We start from the raw sequence: 22,893 nt of genomic DNA, 5'->3' as shown, positions 1-22,893 counted from the left end.
CAGTTCCTGAAAGAATACTATGCACTTTGCATATTTTTGAGTTATTTCCCCCCCAAAATACTGACATTATTTTAACATGAATTTCAATGGTTTATTGACTAGAGGGTCAATTGTTCAGGTAATATAATAAACTTTTAGTATAAGCAACATTAGAACAAACACAAAAACAAATGGATCTATTATACTTATTCTGAAAGATGGTATCATAGTTTAAGTACTGCTAGAACTCCAAAGATATTTTGCAGGGCCTCTGAGGTTCAGAGATGCCAATGGATTGAAGAAACAATATAGATCCAAAACGTATTGTTAATATACAGTCCCCAAACAATAAAACCAACAAAAAACAGAAGTTTGATTTACTTAAATATTTAACAAAAATTTATTGCAAGAGATATTTTTCACTGAATTTACAGTTTCAAGGAACATGGTACAAAACATAGTGCCATCAGCTTTGTCTAAACATTAAATAGGTGCAAATACACAAAGGTTTAAATAAAAAACAAAGAGCATACTTTACAACATAAATTACAGTACTATAAATATATTTTATGTACATTATACATACACTTAAGACATCATTTTAATATACAGCATATATTGTATTGATTTTTAAACTATTCAGTGCCTTAATAATATTATATATCAGAAACTAAGTATTTATTTGCATCATTAGACTTACAGTAAATGATTTCATATCAATGAGGCCATATTTTGGCTAGTTTCTTTCCAACCTTTAAATAGGCAATTATCCATTTAGCTGAGCATTTATGCATATAGCAGTAGTTTTCACGTGAATATTTTCTTTCCTGTTCATGGTGATGACTAGAAGAGGGGCTGTAGTGGGATGACAGCAGGGTGTGGGGAAAGCAGTGAAGGAAAAAGTGCATGGGGTAAAGGCGGGAAAGCCAGGTGGCTAGGATGAAGAACCGAAGCTGGAATGATTGGCATCTGAGGAGGAGCAACAAAAGTTGGCTGATTCCCTGGACAAAGACTGGGTCCTGCGGGTCCTACTGAGATTTGAGGTAACGGTGTTCTGGTGAGAGCTGGGACTTGGGACAGAAACTGTTGGTGAGGCTGAAGCACTTTAAAGTTTCCTGCAGCTGCGGCTGCGGCTGCAGCTGCAGCAGCTGCTGCGTGCTGCTGCAGAACAGTGTGGTGGATGGTGGTTACCGAGGTAGAACATAAGGGCTGCTGCAAAGACAAAGGCTGCAGAGGTATGCTGGGGGGTGGGAGAGCAGCTGGAGGAAAAGTGAATTTGACCTTGTTGGCCAGCATGTTTGGCGGTATGATGTGCTGGTAGACCTCACAGGGTAGGTTTTTGAATTTGTCATGGTTTTCTATTGGGATCAACAATGCTTGTTCTGGTAAAGCCAGTGGAGCCAGGATTTGCTCTGTCGTTACAAAGGTGTGGCCACTGACATGTGCTTCTTTGAATGGTAGCCGTGGTGGTGCGTTAAGAATTCCTGAATTAAAACGCAGCCACTCAGTTGATGCCTCATTCACCTTTCCTTGTGGAAGGGCTTCAGCCAGCTCATAATGGCAAAGGTATGATTTAGGTTGTGACTGTCTGAAGTTCCTTTCAATATTAGGCACTTTGAAAGGAATTTGCTTTTCATTAATATTTATATTCTTACTTCTTTCTTTGTGTTCCAACAAGGTATTGTCAATGTCTTCTTTTGTTGGGGCACTAGCTACATAGACAGATGTGGTGGGTACATTGGAAATCTCTGGCAATTCACCAGCAGTGGTCTCCATGACTAAATGCTCAGTTTCACTACTAGCTCCACGAGGAAGGGGACTGCTAGGGTGTACAGCCAGTTTGTTTTCTACTTGTTCTGTTTGTTCTGAGTTCCTTTCAACGTTCACAATTTCTTCTGGTTTTATTTCCTCATTTTTGTCTGTAGTTGTTAACTCATCCTGGTGACATAAGGGAGAATTTCCACTCATGGGATAATCTGTATTTTCTTTGAGTTCTAAAGCTTGAAATCTGGTGTGGAATCTGCTTCTTTTTCTCCTCCGTTTCCTTTTAGGCTTAAAGGGAGCAGAAGTACGTGGTGGTCCCCAAAATTCTTCTGGTGAATAGTTTTGTCGATTTAAACTTTCATCTGAAGAATAAGAGTATGAATGTTGTCTACGTTTTTGATGAAATCTTTCTGAATCATTGAGAGAATTATAACCTCTTTTAACAGCCTGATTCTGACTCACATGTTTCATGTCATTTTGAAGAACGAGGCATCTGTGATCCTGACTGGAGCTGGACAGTTTGGCTTTACAACTACAGTAAGTTCTGGAGTATGTTAAATTATGCTTCCCAGAATGCATCATTGTTGGGTTGGATTGTCCATTTAAAACAATTGAGTTATTTGTACAGTGGTTTTTAGAACTAATATTGTCATTATGATTATTACATTCAGTGTTCCAGGTTTTATTCATTTCTTCATTTTCACTTAAGTATATAGATGCTGACTTGGGCTTTTTAACAGGTAATTGATGTGAGTCCAATAATTGCTCCACAGCTAAATACTGCTTTTCTGAAATTGTTTCCAGTAGATTTTTCCTAGTTGTATCAGTGTAACTATTTTTCGTTTCCATTTTGAAGTGAGTTTTTGATTCTTTGGTTTTCTCCCCATAATGATGTCGACATAACTTTCTTCTCTTTTTCTTTCTTCTACTTTTATGGAAGCAGTGTTCGTGAGTATCTTTCAACCTTGTTTTGCTGTATTTTTCATCTAGAGAGTCCTGTTTTATTTGCTTTCTAATAAAATTATATTTTTTTGTTTTTCTGATCTTGCAGGAAATATTTTTATACCTCTGACCTGTATTCTCATTTTTTCCAGAATCACAACTACTGGAGAGTGTATCATCAGCTAAAAGAGAAGTGACTTGGGTGGATTCATTTAGGCTACCTCCAATTTTATAATCTGCAAGTCGGGCGATAGATGTGTCTTTGCAATCCAAAACTGGTCTCTCGCACACGTCCTCTACCTTCTGCTGAGAATAAAGATCATTTAAGGACAACTTACTTTTATTGAGACTGCTGTTTAATTTAGTGGATTTGAAGTCAAAACAGAGAGGATTACAGCTGTAGGATATTGATGGTTGAGTAGTTGTGAAAATCAGCATTTCTGATGGCCACTGAAGAACTGTGGATCTATCTTTGTTAAGTACAGGTACAAATGGCTCACTTGGTCTTTTATAGAAATCTGCTTTTTTATGTAAGGTTATATTATCCTCTTCAGACTTTAAAGGGGCCAACATTTCAGGATCATGGTTTTGATTTTCAGCTTCAATTGTGGGTGCATCAGTGTCCTTAATATTTCCTTCTATGGTAGCTTGCAAAGATATGCATTCATTAGCCATATCAAGAATGGTGCATTTATTCCCTAACAACTCACAACTGTTACCAGTCATAGGTATGTCTTCATTAATAACAACATCTTCCAGTGGTATTTGATCTGCTGATGGGACTGAATTTTGACAATTACCTGCATCTGAAGATAAAGAGAGTTGAAACTGGCAAAATGAAGGTAATAATAATGTATCTTTTTCAATAGAAACTTCTTTCATCTCTTGAGTTTGGGCAGTTTCTTTGTCAGTGCACATTCCCTCTGGTGGATGAAAAGAGTCAGCTTTCTCCTCAGAACTCAGAAGCACATCTGTTGGTGAAGATAGTTGAAGATGACAAGCACTAGGGACAAACCTACTTTTTCTGCTAAATCCTTTTTCCACAGAGACATCATCATTGTATTCAGAGAAGGCTGCAGCTGAGGATTCCAGCTTCACGGATGCTTTCTTTGGAAATGCAAAAGAAAAGCCAGTTTTGTGTCTGTGAATTCCCTGGGCTTGATCTCCAAGTTGATTATTTTTTGTATCGTTATTTGCACTTTCTGGATCTGCAGCAACAGTGGTGACATCTTTAGCATTCTCTTCACTATGAATCAAAGTATATTTGAAATCTTCCTGGTTATTAACTGAATCCACAACAGCTCTTTGGGAAATTTCATTACAGTTTTCTCTAACAGTAACAGTTGTTGACTTGAACATGGGGCCACTTCCGGGAGCACTACAAAAAGTAGAAAAGTATATATTGGGTAGGGCAGTTCTGAGGAAAAAATATTCAAACACATTCATCTTAGAAAAGTCACTATAAGATTTTCCTTCAATTAAAAAAAAATCTTTGTAAGAGAATTACTTTCATATAATATGATTGCCTTCCTTAGTGCCACAATTTCATTTAGTTATTTGATGTTGTTTGGGGTAACTTGGAGGTGTTGTCATAAGGTTACTTTTATAACTATGAAAAGCAATGCTGAGGATATTCCTATGCTCTCACCAGTGCTTCTTGACCAAGACTTTTTAACCCTGTGGCCTCTTCAGTGACACTTTGTAATATAGTAGAATTCTCTAAAATAAAAATTACTTTTAATTCACAAATACTTAACATCATTTATACTATATGAATAAGAAGGAAATTAAAGAAAAATCCTCAGTCATGACTTCAGAAGGGCTGGGAATTCACCAACGTTCACTGCAAGTCTAATACAGGCCAGGTAGCATGCTGCTATATAAAAAAGTGATAATACTAGCTCGATGTGAGCTTTGAGTCTTTGGAATTGCTATTCCTAATATTTAAAAATTACCCTGGAGTTATAAATGGTATCATAATATACAGTAAATAACAGATAAATTTAAGATAAAGACTATTTACTTAAAATGTGATTTCTATTTATTTGGAATTTCAGTATCACAAATAGTGAGTTATGATTAAAAGAACTATATATACTCTCCAGTACATAAACAAGAAACTACCTACATATCAGAATCATATTATGCAGAATTTCCATGTTATTTAAAAAGTTAGTTTCTTATGATTTATATTTGGCCAAAAATTTTTAATTGAATATTTTCTTTAATCTCTAACACAATGAACTGTTTCATTGCCTTATTTGATAGTAAAAACAACACTACTTCCTAGGTGCACATCTTTAGAGGCGCTAAACTAATGGGAAAAATCATGTGTGTGTATGTATGTGGTCTATGTGCATGTGAAAACGTGTGTGTATAATGTGAAATATGTACCATATACTGAGGAAAGTAATTTAGATAAGAAGTATTGCTTCTTTTGTGCATATCTTATTAACTCTATTTCTTTTAAAACATTAGAATTTATATTTTGAAATACTACTTATAGGAAATTAAAATACATAGGTCCTATGATTCTCTATAACATAAACTTGTACTTGTATAAATTTTCATTTATTACTACTCAGAATAAAAATATCTAGTTGATATAATTGAATAGCTGTTATATTTTATTTTAATAGTTCTATATAGGATTCCATATACACTTAAATTTTATTTTGATTTTTTTCCAATTTGGTATCCCAAACAATATTTTGATGTATTAATATCCCCTAAACTATTTTGTGCAAAATCAATTTGATATAAAATAGCTTGTCCATAGACAACAGGAAGAGAGGCCTGTTTATTGGAAGGAAGAGGAAAGGACACTCTAAATGGGGTCTTCTTTTCATACCATGGCCCTGGCCTGAATTGTAAGTTCTAAATTGTAACAGTATAATTGCTTTCTGTTAGAAGTAGGTCAAAGTGTAACAGTTGTGAACATCAAATAGCCCAGTTATAGTTCTTTCACAGTGAAACTAATTTTGACCTGCCTCTGAAATGTATAGGGTCTTCCTGACCCCTTTCTTATATTCTTAAATTAACTTCAAAAGAATGTTCTCCAAATTTGCAATTAAAAAAGTAATTTCCTTGGGTGGCTTAGTTGGTTAGAGTGCGAGCTCTGAACAACAGGGTTGCTGGTTCAATTCCTACATGGGCCAGTGAGTTGAGCCCTCCACAACTAGATTAAAGGACAATTACTTGGAGCTGATGGGCCCTGGAGAAACACAGCATCCCCCAATATTCCCAATAAAATTTATAATATATATAAAGAAGCAATTTCCTCTTAAAACTCCATTTATAACGAAGGTCATAAGATGGTGCTTTGGTCAGTTATTCAATCAAATGCTTTGAATTTCAGCAAGAAATAGAATAACTTTCAAGTAAGATAGCTTAAATACAATAATGTGAAATTTATTTTTTTACAAATTAAAGTTATAGTAATTTTTTTTTTTTAAATTGACATGTGCATCAAACATGTGTTTGCATAAAATTCAAATTCAATTTACTGTTTAAAATCCACAGAAAGCAATGAAAATGTGATTCTTATTTTGGGTACATAAATAAATAAATTTGTGGCCTTTATTTCTATGCTTTTTTTCCATTTTTTTTATCATTAGATTTTCAGAAAAGTTAACATTTCATTGCACACTCACCATACAGTTTCTTTTCTTAGCTCGGCCAGCTTATGTAGGCGTTGGAGTGCCTTTTCCTGTTTTCTTTCATCTTTCCTGGATTTAGATGCTACATTTCGAGCAAATTCTCTTTGTTTCAGTTCTTTGAGTCTCTATTAAAAAATATGGAAATTATTAATAGTATTTGGGTATACAGCAGTGTTAAAGTTACTAAATTGTGAGAATTTTCTAATACATCATCTTTGACCTCATCTAAGGAAAATACATTTGTGACAATCAATTTAGAAAAAAATATATATATTTTTTGCCTTTTTGGCTTGCAAAAATGCTAACGCATATTGTTACACTACATTAAAAGATATACCCATGCCTTAGGTAAATTGGAATTGAAAACTTTCATTTCTGCTTATTGATTGTTGCCTGCCAAGTTTCTCCACCTAATTCAGATAAAGTATTGGAGTCTTATAAACCCCTAATTTTCAAATAAATGAAATTAGCTTGTGTATTTCAGTTATATATAATAAATTTCATCATTTATTAATGTGCTCTATGTTCGAAATAACCTGGTCCTTTTCTTATTTTCTAAGAAGTGTAAATGTTTCATGTTAATCCATAAGGCAAATGACCTATACTAATGTGATTTTAACTCTCCACCTTCCCCCAACCCCCTGCAAATATCAGGCACATTACACAACTAATTCAAGATCTAGGAAGAAAATTAATATTGTTTTTATGGAAATTCTTTTTACAATGAGTATATTTTTTCATTTTAATAAAAAAGGGGCTCATTTGGGGGCTTTGAAGGCTAGAAAAAAGAGCATGTCAACTCGAATAGAATTGGTAGCCATGTTTGTGACATGATTTCAGAGACCCCAAAGTGATCCCTTGCCCTAAATATTTTCACTATAGCATTTCACAGAGACAGAGTACAGTTGTCAAAAATGATGAAAGTACTATGTTTTCTCATGAAGGATCATGTCCTTATGCAATTGTCATGTTACAGTCTAAGAGTAGGACTCCAAGAAAATAAAACATACACTAATCACATTTTTATGAAGCAAAGTCTTAATAAATGCCTTATACATATACACTGATGTATGCTGGGGCTTAGAACAATGCCTGTTTATAAAATGACTGCTTAGTAAATATTTGTTGATTTATGTGTGAATCACTGGAGCCTTCAAATTAGGAATTTTCCTACCCTCCCCCCTCCAAAAAAAATATAGTGATGCTAAAGCAATAAATTAGCTTCCTGGTGATCCTGGATTCTATCTGCTTGATTTCACCTGTATAGTATTATAGCTTAAGCTTCAAATAAAATCTAATATTGTAATTGATGGGATTAATATAAGGTGTGTATAATTATTTTAAAAGAGTTTAGAATAGTTATTTTAAAAAATTGCAAAGATGCTTTGAAATTGCTCATTTGCATTGACATATTTGTGAAGAAGGGATTTATTCAGAGTTGAATTTAGATTAAAGATCAAGTCATAAATATCTAAATTGTACAAGTATTTCATAGAAAGTTAAACTCTGTGACATCATTACTTTGACATAACTATAAAAAGTAGCTACAATTTTATAATCTACATTAAATTGATTATAAAAAAGATCTAAAATTAGAGTATAAGTGGGAAAGAAAGTTTTACTCTAAATTTTAGGTATTCATAGTCTTGGTTGTCGCTCTTTCCTAAATCTTTGCAGTAATAAGACTCATTCAAGAAACAATTAGTTAACAGCCAATTTGCTAAGTGGCTGAGATTTTAAACAAAAAGTTAAGGAAAATGTTTTTACCTTTATTTAGTGTATGTCTGCGTTTAGTTTATGACTATGTGTAGGCAAGTATGTGAGTGTATGTTTATAAGCATTTTGCAGATTAGGGAGAGGACACGCACAGGAAGAGGTGACAGAACTAACTGGTTGAGGTATTGTTATTGTGCCATATAGGAGACAGACTGGGTGACTAACAAAATCCCAAGGAAGGCTACCTGGGAAAAATTACATCTGATCTGGGTCGTGAAGGATATAAAGGAGCATGAAGAATCAAGGTTGAATTTGAGCATTGGAGGATATTTCAGCAAAAACAAACAGTCTTGTATAAATATGGAATTTGGAGCATGTAAATTCTAAAAAAATAATTGCATGTAAAGAAGTATAGTGGAACAGAATGTAGGTGTGGAAGTGAAGAGAATTGATGAATTATAGAGTCCAACCAAATCATGGGATCCCTGTTTATCGTATGAAATGTGACTGGAGGAAACATTGAAGGACTTTAAATAATTCAATGCCACTATAGAATTTTCACTCTGTCAAAATTCTTTTGGCATCACTATACATGAAATTTTGCCACTGAACAAGATTAAAGACATGGAGACCCATAAGTAGGATATTACAATGATCCTGGTAAGAAACATGAAAAGCTTTTTTTTTTTTTTAAGGCAATTGCAGTGGGGAGAAAAAGCAGAATTGGTGATTTATTTGATGTGAGCAATTGGGTGAGCTAAAGGGTATGCATAATCTTTACTGAAAAATACTACCTGCCGTTGTGAAAAAGAGACATTCAATCATGAGATTGTTTGGGTGCTAGGAGAATGATAGCAGAGAATCTGAAAGGCAATAGAAGCTAAATTCTCTAAATTAAATACGTAGATCAAAGTGCAAAGCAAAATGAAACAAGATAAAAGTTGTAACACCAAGGAAAAAACTAATGCTTAAAGATTTTTTTTTTTACATTCTTATTTATAAATAGTGATATTTTAACAAACTGAGATAATTTATTTCCTACTAGGTCTTTTGGGATACTGGAGATAATAAACAGGAAAGACAGACTTGACTATTTTAATAAAATATTTAGGATAAAAGTTAATTTCTAGTTATTTATCTATCTATCTACTATCTATCAGCTACCTATATATAACTTCTATTATATATATATATATATATATATATATATATATATATATATATTCAGTTAAAACTATGATACAATGCTACTAACAAAATCCAAGCTTCTTTTCTAAAGCAAGTATATAAAAATGCCAAGACTTTCACTATTTACTGTTTGAGATTGACCACTATGATTTAAATTAATCCATTTCCATAGTAGTTAAATATGTAGGAGTCTGTCAGTTATCAAATGCCAGTGCTGTTGTGTTATCTGTGATATAACTGAGTGATTAACATGGCTGGAATCAGCCCCTAAATGCTGGTATGGAGAACTGTGTATATTTAGAATGTAAATGTTGTTTTGGTTTTGTAGGGGTTGTCAAGAAGCACCACGCTACATGCAAGTGTTCCTATGGATCTCAATCTCCCTCTCTGTACAGATAATTCTCTTATCTCAGTGACAGACTTTCTGATATCAAGGTAAATGGGCTTGCCTAATATTTAGGAACTATTCAGTTGCAGAGCTTATAGACCTGGCCAAATAGTTTGGTTAGTTTCAGGCTAGAATCAATCAGTCTTTATATCTTTTCTTGTATTTTTCTGAAGCAAAAATAAAGTCCTACATCATATTTTATATCTAGTACAGTGATTATGAAAAGTAAATAATAGAAACCAAGTAAATTCTTTTGAGAATGCCAAATGGAAAGAAAACTTCCACACAAATAAATATACAAGATACCTCCAAGGCTAACGGAAATATCCATGTTATTTCAAAAGCTTCCTCAACAATTTATTGAGAATCACTCAAAAGAAATTCTAAGTGATAAATGTCGAGGCAGGAATGCCAGTCAGCAAGAGTCAGAAAACTAGAATGGTAAAAGGAATTTGCGGAACAATGTGGTCTCATTACTGTATTACCAAACAAATTATAATATGCACTGCCACATAATTCAATATGTGATTAGGAAATACGCAGGTAGAGAATGGACAAACATAAAGAATTAATATTCTTTGGTTATGATGCCATCTCAGAGGGCCTACCTTACTTTCCCTCTGATTTACTTCTATTAGTCTATAGAGAACCAAAATGTCACAAGAACAACATGGGCCATTAATCCTCAAATATGGTTTCAGAAAACTCATAGTATTGAATTGTTGGGAAGGTTATGATGATCCTGGCCTCAGGTTATACTGGCAAAGGTGTAATCAATGTGGCAAAGGAGGGATGGAGAAAGAGATTTAGATAACTCATTAGCTTGTGCTTAAACATTTAACTAAATTACATTGCTTTACAATTGCAAACAAAACTTTCATGAACGTCCTTATATTTTATGCATCTAGTTACATACAAAAGCAGAATTACTGGAACAAAAGGTATATATGTACACATACTAGAAGCAGAATTACTGGAACAAAAGGTATATATGTACACTTTTTGAAGTTTTCCAAAATGCTATTCATAACTTTACAACATTTGTGCACCCCCACCAACAATATATGAGAGTAGATCTCATGCCCAATGTTCGGTAGCATCAGTGTTAATATGTTTAATTAATAATCAATAAGTGATGTATCATTAATGTTTTGCCTATAATTCATATGTTTTCTAGGAAAGCTGGAATATTTTACATACATATTAGCCATCTATATTTCATTATTTAGGCAAATGGAGCTCCAATCACCTGAGCCACCGGCTGGCCCGGATTGTATTTCATTATTTAGAATTGGTATCATTCCTTAAAATTTGTTGAGCAATATTATATACATTACTTTGAAAATAAACATATGGGCAAACAAGGCTAGCTTTATTATCCATATTAGAGAAGACAAAACTGAAGCTAAGCAAATTTTAGAGACTCGTCCAGAGTCACATGCAAGTGGTGAAACCAGACTGGATCCTTATTCATGGGTCAGCGACATGGACTTCCACTCACCAAGGACAACCTGGTCATAGCCACTGCTGAGTGCCCAGTTGGGCAGCAATGGAAAACAACACTGAGCCCCTAGTATGGCCCCATTCCCAGGGGTGATCAGCCAGTTACCTGGAGACAGGTTGATTACATTGGACAGATTCCTTCATCAAAAGGGCAGTGTTTTGTCTTCCTGGAATAGAAGTTGACTTTGGATATGGACTTGCTTTCCCTCCCTAAAATGCTTCTGCTAAAACTGCATTCCATGGATTTACAGAATATCTTATCCGCCATCACGATATTCTACACAGCACAGTTTCTGATCAAGGAACTCACTTCACAGCAAATAAAGTATGGCGAAAGGCGCATGCTTATGGAATTCTCTGGTCTTACTATGTTCCCTACCATTCTGAAGTAACTGGTTTGATAGAACAGTGGAATGGTCTTCTGAAGACTCAGTTACAGCTTCAGTTAGGTGGCAATACCTTGCAGGGCTCGAGCAAGATTCTCTAGGAGGTTGTATTTGCTCTGAATCAGTGTCCAATATATAGTTCTATTTCTCTGATAACTAGGATTGAAAGGTTCAAAAATCAAGGGGTGGAAATGGAGGTGGCACCACTCACTATTACCCACTAGTGATCCACTAGCAAACTTTTTGCTTCCTGTACCCACACTTTATGTTTTCTTTGGCTTAGAGTTCTTACTTCCAACTGGAACAATAATTCCACCAGGAGACACATCAATGGTTCCAATGAACTGGCAGTTAAATCTGCTACTTTTCTGATTTGGGCTCCTTATGCCCCTGAGTCAATAGGTAAAGAAGGGAGTTACTGTGCTGGATGACATGAATGATTATGAGTACGAAGGAGAAAATGGACTGCTCCTCCACTATAGAGGTAAAAAAGATTATGTCTGGAATACAGGAGATCTCTTTTGTGTTTCTTAGAATTACCAAGTTCTATGACTATAGTCAATGGAAGACTACAACTACCCACATCAGGAAGTACTATTAATGGCCTAGACCCTTCAGGAATGAAGGTTTATATCACCTCACCAGGGAAAGAACCACAATCAGCTGCAGTGGTTGCTGAGGGAAAAGGAAATGGGTAGTGGAACAAGGCAGTTAGTTAGAAATACCAACATTGACCGTGGGACTAGTTACAGAAATGAGGATTGTAATTGTCAGTGGTATTTCTACCACATTTTATTATGTATAAATATATGAATATAATTATATATACATGTAAAACTTTTTTCTTCTTTATCTTAACATAAAATGCATTACATAATAGTATTTACATATTAACTTTACAGCATAGTATTTAAGTTATAGGACATTAAGGATAAAAGTTAATATCACCTATAGACTTTGTAACCTCTTGGGGGAATGAGTGCATCTTTTCTTTTATACAGGATAGATGTAACATGTTAGGCAGTATATGGATCATTATTGACTTTATTTGAAGATTAAGTATGGTTTAAGGAAATGTTTATAGGTGCCAACTTGACAAGAGATGGACTTACGGTGGTTAATTATATGTGTCAACCTGGCTATGCCACAGTAACCAGATATTTAGTCAAACACCTGTCTAAATGCCACAGTAAAGAAATTTTTTATAAGATATTAACATCTAAATTAGATGAGCGATCGGATTTACTTATTAAGTCCTAGTACAGCAGATTATCTTCCACAATGTGGGTGGGCCTCATTCAATCAGTTGAAGGCCTTACGAGATAAGACTAAAGTCCCACAGGAAGAATTATACTTCCAGTCTTGGGAACTTGCATGTAACGCATCAGTCATTTCCTGGGTTTCCAGCTTGGTGGCCTGCCCTGCAGACTTTGGACCTGTCAGCTCTCACAATTGTGTGAGCCAATTCCTTAAAATCAGTCAATTAATCAATCTCTGTCTTTCTCTCTCTCTCTCTCTCTCTCTCTCTCTCTCTCTCTCTCTCTCTCTATCTATCTATCTCTCGCTCTCTTTTTTCTCTCTCTCCTATTTATTGTTTCTCTGGAGAACCCTGATTAATACAGGTTTTACCAGACAACGGGTAGTTTAGTTCTGATGCTTTTGGCGAACTCTGCAAATTGCCTTCACATTATCAATTACAAGTTCTAATTCATTAATAGAATTCCAATTTTGGGGGGAAGAAAAGTTACTCAATTAAAACAATAGAAATCCTAGACTCCTTATAAAAAAAGTAGGTATGTGCCACAGTACTCACTAACTGAAGTATAAGCAGATATTTCTGAGGAAGATATCCCTCAAAAAAAAAAAAAAGAAATGTCTCATTAGAGAAAAATTCCTTTTTTTTAATTTTTTTTTAATTTAACCATGATTCGTGATGTTCACTTCCTACCCATGTGTAATTGTGAGTCTTAGATGGACAGCAGCCATCTTTCAATTGCAAGGCTATCAGCTTGGCAGAGAAGGCCTAGATGATAAGCTAGCAAAAAAAAAATAAAAAAATAAAAATATGGAACTCCCGTTCCCTAATAGAATCATTGAATTACTGCATCATCCTAGGACTGATTACCTATGTCATTTGGGGTGGAAAACAAAAGAAGCCAGCTTTGAGATTTCTCTTATTTGCAGTTGAATGTAATCTTAATTTATATATCCACTTAATAGATATGTGATGGGATAATATACATCATATTCTTAGATCTCTGTCTCCTGAGATAAAGATTCTGATGATATCTAAAGTTAAAGTTCCTTCTAGTTTTTACATTCTAAGATCAATGTTTTCATGCCACCTTTCAAGATGGATTTAGTTGGTATTAAATAAATGTTTAGAACAATAGGCATTGCCTTGTTAAGTGTTTTCTCTACTACAAGTAAATTCATTACTGTTTTAAATTTCTCCAAAACTTCTGTTCCTAGTTTTGTGTTTCAAAGTAAGTTAATATATCATCCACTATTACTGTTTCCACAGGCTTAAAATTTCCTTTGAATTCCCAAGAGTTGCTTCTATCAAGGACTATTTTCAATGGCTTTTGAAAAATCGAAGTATGCTCTCTATCTTGTATAGAAGTAATATCCTCAAAGAATTACAACTCAATCACCATCTCTATTTCCTGAATCAATTTAGCTTTCTTGGAAGACAGTATGCAGTGAATTCTATTAGAATGTTAGCAAATGTATTTCTTTAGAGAAGGTTAAGATATTCAAGTGAATGGTATCACACTTCAAAGTATAATTTCCTTCTAGTCATTATTTAATCAATGACATTATGCTGAGTGAACTTGTGGAAGACTCTTTTTAAAATTTCTTTTCCCATTACTATCATGAATGTGTACCATTTGGACTTTTCTCATGGCAGTTTTAAAAGCATCTAATCTCTTAATGGCATATCAGATCTGAACAGTATCTTTCCCCAAGGCCTCTCATTCTTTAGATTCCATTAACTCAAGTTTCTCTTTGTGGGCCAAAAATTTATTCTAGTTCTAATATAAAAGTCTTTGCAATCTGTGTATGCTATGTCTAAAACTGATTTTCTGACCATTCACTTCATTTTCTTAAGTGCTGAATCAGAAGTGTCCCATGCATTGTAAGTGCTCATGAATGCCTGTCAAATTGAATTGGCACAGGATGATAGTGATTAACTTTCTTATACAATAGAAGGCTTTGAAAATTTGCTAACAAAAATCTCAGTAAGATCTTTGGTAGTACAGGGAAAGCAATGGAAACTGAAGTATAAGAAATATTGACACTTGTATTTTTAAAAAATACGTGAACAACTTGAGTGGCCAGAAATTGAAGAATATTCAAGAATTATGGTTCAATTTTATAAAGAAATACTATGTAGCTACTACCAATGATGCTAAAAGTTATAAAATATTAGAGATACTGTTGTATTATAGTACTATTAAAATAATGGGCTAATATTTTTATAACATAATCAACTATATCTGCATCTATAGAAATAAATGTCACAAAATACATCTATAGATTACCATATGAACCTGCATCTATAAAAAAAGCCAGAAAACACACAAAATGGTAACATTTCTTTTTGTAATGTAAAATTAAAAGAACTATACTTTTATTTTCCACAATATGGTATTTTACCTTTTTTTTCTTACTAGTATGTTTACTTTGAGATTTTTTAAATTAAATTTGAAATACAAAAATGAGATACATTTTAAAACTGTAGTAAAATTACCATCATGTTGATTGTCCAATCATATGTTCATATTCTATGGCCTAAGAAATAACTGAATTACTCAAAATATTTCCAAGTTTTCTGAATATGCACAAGTAAATCAATATACCCAATAAAAAGAACAAAATAAATTCTGGTGAATTTTTATGTATGTGATTTTTAACAACATGACATATTTGTGAGCTGGTTAATATTTTTATCATCATCTCTATTGTATAAGTATAGTGGGAAAATAATATATAGAGAATGTAGTAGTAGTAGTCTGTGGGAAATATAACATTATATTATATAGATATATTCTTTTATTCTTTATTTTTCTGTGAAAAATATTTTTATGTATGTAGTTACAAATGATTTGTCATTTACTATATAATAAATCGTGAGTAAAGGGTTAGAAAACATTTTCTCCTTCTCTGTGGAGGAATTTAATCTCTGTGTAACTTTATACTTCTGTTTCTTGGACATGTAATAAAGGTGGATTGTCAATTGTGTTATTAGGCAATTTTGCTTATGGTTGAAAATAACTCCTGTTTGGCAAATTGCATTTGGACTGGGAAGAATGTGAAGGATTTATTAATACTTTGTGGGAAGCCATAGCTGGTGACTTCCCTCAGTGGAAACTAGGTTTGTCCCTTGTGAGGACCATGGAAGCTATGTCCATGGAAAGTTTTTCAAGAGTTCTTAGTTTCTATTTGTGAGATGGGGCTTCTAAGCCATAGTGGCTCCCCCAAACACCTATATGATTTCTCTCCTCTCTCTGTAACTAAACTGTAACTTGGAATGCTAAAGGAAAGAGCCCCCAAACTGCTGGGGAGATGTGAGGACTCTTGCTGAAGAGGAAACCTCTGATGTTAGACGCGGGCCTGTATCCTCCTAAGTAAATCTATTATTGAATAATCATTCAAAAATGTGTGTGTGGCAGTATAGACCACGGAAATGCAAATCAAAATCACAATTAGATACTATTTCACACTTACTAGGATGGCTGAAAAAAACAGAAAAAAAAAGGAAAGTAGCATATTGGTAAGGATGTAAAGAAATTGGAACCCATGTTAATTGCTGTTCGCAATATAAAGTGGTGCAGATGCTGTTGGAATCAATTTTTCAGATATTCACAAATTAAATGTATAATTACTCTGTGACCTAGCAATTCCATTCCTAGATATATTAGCCAAAAGGTGGAAAAGCTCAAATGTCCATCAATGATAAATAGACAAACTGTGGTGTATCTATACAATGGAATATTATTCAGCCATAAAAAGGAATGCAGAACATGGATGCCCTTCAAAAAACACTATGTTAAGTGAAAGAAGCCAGACATGAAAGGTCACATTTTGTGTGATTCCATTTATGTGAAATAGCTACAACTGCAAAATACACAGAGATAGAAAGCAGAACTGTCTGGAGTTTAGGATAGGAAGAAATGGGGAGTGATTGTTAAAAGGGCGTGGGGGTTTATCTTTGAGTGATGAAAAGGTTTTGAACTAGAGAGAGATAATGTTGTACAACATTATGAATGTACTGACTGCCACTGAATTGTTGACTGTATTGTGGTCAATTTTGTTATGTGAATTTCACCTAAAAAACAAAATATGCATTGATGTTCCCATATTTTCTAATATAATAACCATTTTATTCAAGTATTTATTTTAATTAGTTAAGACAAAATGAGTTTGCTTTAAGACCATCAAGCAAAATTGCCAGTTGGCAACGTCTAGAAATAAAAGGGGGAAAGAAATATGAACAAGGAAAAAAGAACAATTTTTTGGCTAAATCATTGATTTAGTTGAATGCGATCTATTTAGAATCATTGGCATTAAAACTATTACAGTTTTGTTTTTTAATAAATAAGCATTGTAGATTCCAGAGGACTCCTTTAAACTTGAACAATTGCAAGTATCATACAGACTCTTGGCATAATCCAATCTAGAAAAAAAATCAGGCTAACTTATATAGTTTTGTAATCTCTTTGAGAAAGACAGCCCTATCGCCAGTGTAATTTACAATACTCGAAGTTGAAACAATATCTAGAGCTTTCTTAAAGATTTTGAGAAGACTCCTGAGAACTCCAGAAATAGTTAAGGGACTTCATTTACTACGATTTTTTTCTTAAGAAAATGTGGGATCTCTTCAGGAGGCTGGATTTTTAGTTTTAGTTGAGAACATTATTGTCACAAATAAAACTGGAACTAAAGGTATATCAGGAAATTGTCCAATTTCTATTGTGATATGTTTTTAACATTAGTTTCTCCTGTAGATTTATGTCACTGGTATTAAATATATAGGAAGGCAGTATTTATAATGAAAAAAATGATGAGTTTGGGAATATTTCATGGAATGGCATTTGGCCCCACAATTTGCTGTTGTGTGACCCTTAGTGATCCTTTCCCCATTTGTATACTGGAAAAAAAACAACAACACCTATGTATAATCACATATGTTTCCTACCACTCAATAAGGATCAGTTTCTTTCTCCTCCTTTTTTATAAGCCTAAATTCAAATGGTAGAATTCTATATATTGTATATAGATCTCATTTGAGATTGAATTCACTGATCAAAGGTTGCTTTATCTTATAAACCTAGATAAACTTTTCTTCAAAAATACTAATCAAGTCGCATAATTGTTTTAAAAAATAAATATCAGAAACATTTTGAAATAAATCAGTTTAATGTGTGAGTAAATGTCTTTATTGATATATGTGATGACATTTTATTTTTGTAACATACAAATATCAAGTGCATTTCTGAAGGTCAAAGATATTTTATAATGCACTTTACATCGTATGTTTTAGAAAATCAACACCATATTTCATTTGTGTTAATCTGTCAATTTTATTCATATATTTATTTTGCAGCAATGGTCCATACTTGTATGTTTTAAGAAGTTAAAAATAAATTTACCGAAAAATGCATGTAATAAATCTTTTATTTTTGCCTATTTTTATATAAATCATTATAAATAAATCATCTCAATAGCTAATTAGAAAAGAATTAATTTGTCTTCCTTATTTATCTCTAGCAGTTTTGCTACATGTTTTTAATGAAAACACCTGGGATTGAGCCAGTATTACTTTATTGTTACTTTCTGTTGAAAAAAGACTTGTTCCTGATTATACGGTACAATTGTCCACAGAAGAGTTACTAAAAAGGCCTAATTAAAAATAAGTTTATAGCAATCAATTTAAGAGTTTGAGCAGTTTCCAAAGGAACTATAGTATAAAAATTTCAAATTATTATGAGTATGAAAAAAAGTGGTGGAGACATTTCACCTCTAAAAACTGATATTAGTTGTAAACTTGCTCAAAGTCACAGAAAAAAGGCTAGTGATTTTTTTTTTGCCTTTATTTTTATGACTCCAGTACTAACCTGACCTTTATTATATCTATTTAAAAATAATTCACATTAAACTCAACAGTGTGGCAAGCTGCAGTCTGTGTTGAACCCAATTCTGTGTCATTATGGAAACACTGTAAAATGCTATTTGTTTACTTGAAGTATATATGGTACTAGGTAAACAGAATACTTTCAATAAAATAAATTTTCTATACTGTTTCATTTTTTAAATGTAATATATAGAACTGTTTAGTTGTTGTGGTTTTAGTGAAAAGTTGTCTTTCTAAGTCTGATAATCTTAATACAAGATAAAACATGACACAGCTATCCTACAGTTCTAACCATCGGTATCCGTGGCAGATAGAATGATGATTTTCCTAAAATGTTCATGTCCCAATCCCCACAACCTGCAAATATGTCACTTGCATGGCAAAGGGACTTTGCAGATGTAATTAATGTTAAGACCTTGAAAGGGGGATAATTTCCTGGATTATCCAGATGTGTGAGATGTAATCATAAACATCTTTATAAAATGAAAGAGGGAAGAGCAAGCAGGAGAGTCAGAGTCAGAGAGAGTGATGTGAGGACAGAAGCAGAGGAGAGAGAGATTTAAAGACGCTAGCTAGCCTGCTCCTGCTGCTGCTGCTGCTAGCTTTGAAGATACAAAAAAGGGTTATGACCCAAAGAATGAAGGTAGCTTCTTAAAGCTGAAAAAAGTAAGGAAACAGATTCTCCCCTAGAGCCTCCAGAAGGAACACAGCCCTGCTGACACTTTAATTTTAGGACTTCTGACATGAAGAACTGTAAGATCATTTGTGTTGTTTTAAGCCAGTAAATTTGTAGTAATTTCTTAGAGCAGCAGTAGGAAACTAATACCGTACCGAAGGCATAATCATTTTGTAGCAGAAACTTACCATAACAGGAGAGTACAAGATGTTCTGAGAAAAGATTAGGTTGAAGTTACAAAATTGATCAAGAGGCTAGAATTCATTAACAGCTATCTGTATGACTTTATAAATCATATTATAAAGTCCTTGTGTCCTCATCTATTAAATATGAACCACCTACCTTTTAGAAATTTTTTGAAAATCAAAACAAAACAATAAACATGACAGTGCTTCTCAAACTAAAAAAAAAGTTGTATAGTTACATGACATAGCTATTTCTTTTTTTATTGTTTAGATGATTAAACCTTCAATAATTTGAATATGCAGCCTAAACCTCTGTCAGTCTTCCTTTATTTTAGATTCAAAGATATGATATTTTCTGTTAAAATCTTTCCTCCATTTGAAGGAGTATGTTTACCTTGTTACAGTGTGTGTCCCTGTAGTGTCACAATTTAATTCAACCATATGATTTGTTTATTTCCAACTTATAAGACACTATTGAAGTTATTATGGAAGCAAAGAGATGGATAAATGAACATCTCCTAATCTCAGAAACATCAAATTTGGCAGAATAAAATATATCATATATGGAATACAAAGTGGCAGTTTTTCAGAAGAGGGAGGTATCATGTTTCCCACAAGGGATTTATGAAGAATTATAAATAAGCTTTGGGTAATTGTCAAAAACAAAACAACAACAATGAAAAAAACATCCCTTAAGATATACAATAAAGGTTATCAAAGGTAGTTTTCAAGTCAGAAAAAAATGATTGGAGGATGTAGAAGGAATGTTTAGAGTTTAACATAACAAATGTAGAACGGTGAGATAAATTCACTGGTTATCCATTTCTGCTTAAAACATCATCACAAACTAAATGGTTTAAAGTGACATACATTTATTAGGCAAGGGTCCTGATGTCAAAAGTCAAGCACAGAGTGGCTGTGTCCTCTGCTCAGGGTAGACAAAGCTGAAATCAGAGTGTCAGACTGAATTTGTATCTAGAAACTCTAGGGAAAATCTTCTCCCAAATGAACTCTTATTTAAATGGGCAGAATTCAATCCTTTGTGGTTGTAGGACTGAGATGCCAGTTTCCTTGTTGGCTGTCAGCCAGAGACCTCTCTTAGCTACTACAGGATGCTGCCTTCCTTCTGATGTAGCTCCCACCATCTTCACAGATAGCAACTGAGAATTTCTCATGTGTCAAATCTCCCTCATTTTGTAAAATTCTGACTTCTTAGACAAGCAAGAGAAAACTGTTTTTAAAGAGCTTAAGGGATTAGTTCAAGCCTAATGAGATAATCTTAAAGTAAACTAATTTGGGATCTTAATTGCATTTGCAAAATCAGTTCATGGTAGAACCATAATTAAGTAACTGGGAGAAGATGTGTATACAGGGGCCTGGAATCTTGTGGGCCATATTAGAATTCTATCTACCACAGGAATAAAGCAAAGATGATATTGAATAGGAAATAGATTTCTCTTAAGGATTAGAAAGTATAAATATTCTGCTAAAACACTTGGATTTTATTCTATAATCACACAAAATTGGAGTAACAACCCTCCCATATAATATTATAAGAAACTTTTAGTAGAAAATCAATTTCAAATGAATTGAAAATGTCTGATGCAGCAAATAATATCCTTCCTTTTCTTTCCAGTGATTCAATAAATGACAAAATGTAATTAAGAAAAATAAAAATAATGAACTGTTTTTTAAACCAAGAAAATGAGACAGAAGTGGACCTAAATATTTGAAGAAATCTGGATTATGGAAAGTCAGTAAGATTGGATTGACAAGAAATACAGATAAGGAACACTGGCAGCTCAGAACACTGAAATAAGTGTGGTGATTCTAAAGGGAAATCCAGAGACTCTGCAATGTGGATTGACAAATGTAACAATGATGAGCAGCCTTGATGTGATTTTCAGATTAGTTTTAAAACTGGACTCAGAACAGCTAGATAAATGGATCTTTTCCAGCAAAAAAACAACAACAAAATCCTCTTACTTAAGCAGTGAAGGAGAGGCCCATCTCTTCTACCTAAATATTCAGCATAAAATCACCCCTGGTAGAAACATGCCTAAAACCACACTGTATCAATAATGCAAAGCCCAGAGTCTGCACTCCAGTTGAAGGAAAAGATACACTGGAAACAAATCTAGATTCAGCTCTCTGTACTGATCATCCTGGTCCTTCCTGAGAAAAAAATAACATCACTTATAAATAAGTGAGAATGAAATTGAGATAGTTAGTAATACGAAATGATAGGGAACAAAACAAAATGCTACAAATCAAACATCTGAGGGAAAATTACTTGAATCCTGAATTCTATACATAGGCAAATGTTAAAAGAAAGAAAATATTTTTAACATGCCAGAGCAAAAAAATTGTTGTTATCTGATTATCATAAATATTACCTTATCTCAGCATAAACCACAGTAAAAGAAAAAGAAATACATAGGAAAGGACAACATGAAACATAAGAATCAGTGCCAGTTGAGTATTATCAAAAAGAATCAAAGAAAGTTTACAAGAAGTTGAAAGAAAGTCCTTTGAAACTTGAAGGCAGGGGTAGACTTTTTCAAACAGCAGGATTTAGTAACAAGATTACATTCTTTTCCTTATATATTTAGTTATTAATTTGGTTCTGTGAAAAACACCTACTTAATCATAACAACATGTAAACTGGTGTTGGGCATACAATGATTCAACATAAAAACAGTACACTGAAGATTTAATTACAGCTGTTGAACAGAATAAATTCTGTTAACATTTCAAATTGTCTAACTTATAAAAGTATGAACTAAGGGAAAGCTAAAATGCAGGCATACTAAGTTCTTTTTTAAATTTTATATCAGTGGGTCAATATATAATGTCTAATGTTGATGAAGCAAGAAATAAAGAATAAAACATTAATTAAAGTTATAAAGAAAACTGCTAGGTTACCTATGGATAATAGTTATTTAATAAAAATCAGAAGTAGCTGGGGAAAGAAAGTGGGAGACAAAAATATTAAATTCTTCATCTTTCAATTTGGGACATCAGTGTTAAGTCTAAAATTAACAAATTTATAATAATATATGTTAAATACTTAAATATATAATGTTAATAAATATAACTTAAAATTGGCTAAATTTGGTTACCTCTTGCATCTGAGAAAGGAGTGGAGATATAAGAATAATATTATATATATATGTTATATATATTATATATAATATATATATATATATATATATATAATATATATATATATATGTATGTATGTTTTGGACTATTCTTTATGTTGTATTTGTGCATATCTACCATGTTTCCCCAAAAATAAGACCTAGCCAGACAATCAGCTCTAATGCGTCTTTTGGAGCAAAAATTAATGTAAGACCCGGTCTTATT

General features: G+C 33.2%; 1 protein-coding gene across 1 annotated transcript in view; it reads right to left on the bottom strand.

The window, feature by feature from the left end:
• Nucleotides 1-350: 350 nt before the first annotated feature.
• The window catches only part of ZNF804A (zinc finger protein 804A), a 261,665-nt gene continuing 239,122 nt past the window's right edge, over nt 351-22,893 (bottom strand). The window contains exons 3-4 of the mRNA XM_019752851.3: nt 6,339-6,469; nt 351-4,063 (exon numbers count right to left, since the gene is read on the bottom strand). Of these exons, the coding sequence (XP_019608410.3) occupies nt 823-4,063; nt 6,339-6,469 (3,372 nt within the window). The 3' untranslated portion in view covers nt 351-822. The remainder of the gene's footprint in view (nt 4,064-6,338; nt 6,470-22,893) is intronic.

This window comes from Rhinolophus sinicus, chromosome 17 (genome assembly GCF_057876585.1).
Source record: "Rhinolophus sinicus isolate RSI-liver-muscle chromosome 17, RSI-T2T, whole genome shotgun sequence".
NCBI lineage: Eukaryota > Metazoa > Chordata > Mammalia > Chiroptera > Rhinolophidae > Rhinolophus > Rhinolophus sinicus.
The sequence above is the reverse complement of the archived record's forward strand: the minus strand, read 5'-3'. Positions and strand labels throughout refer to the sequence as shown.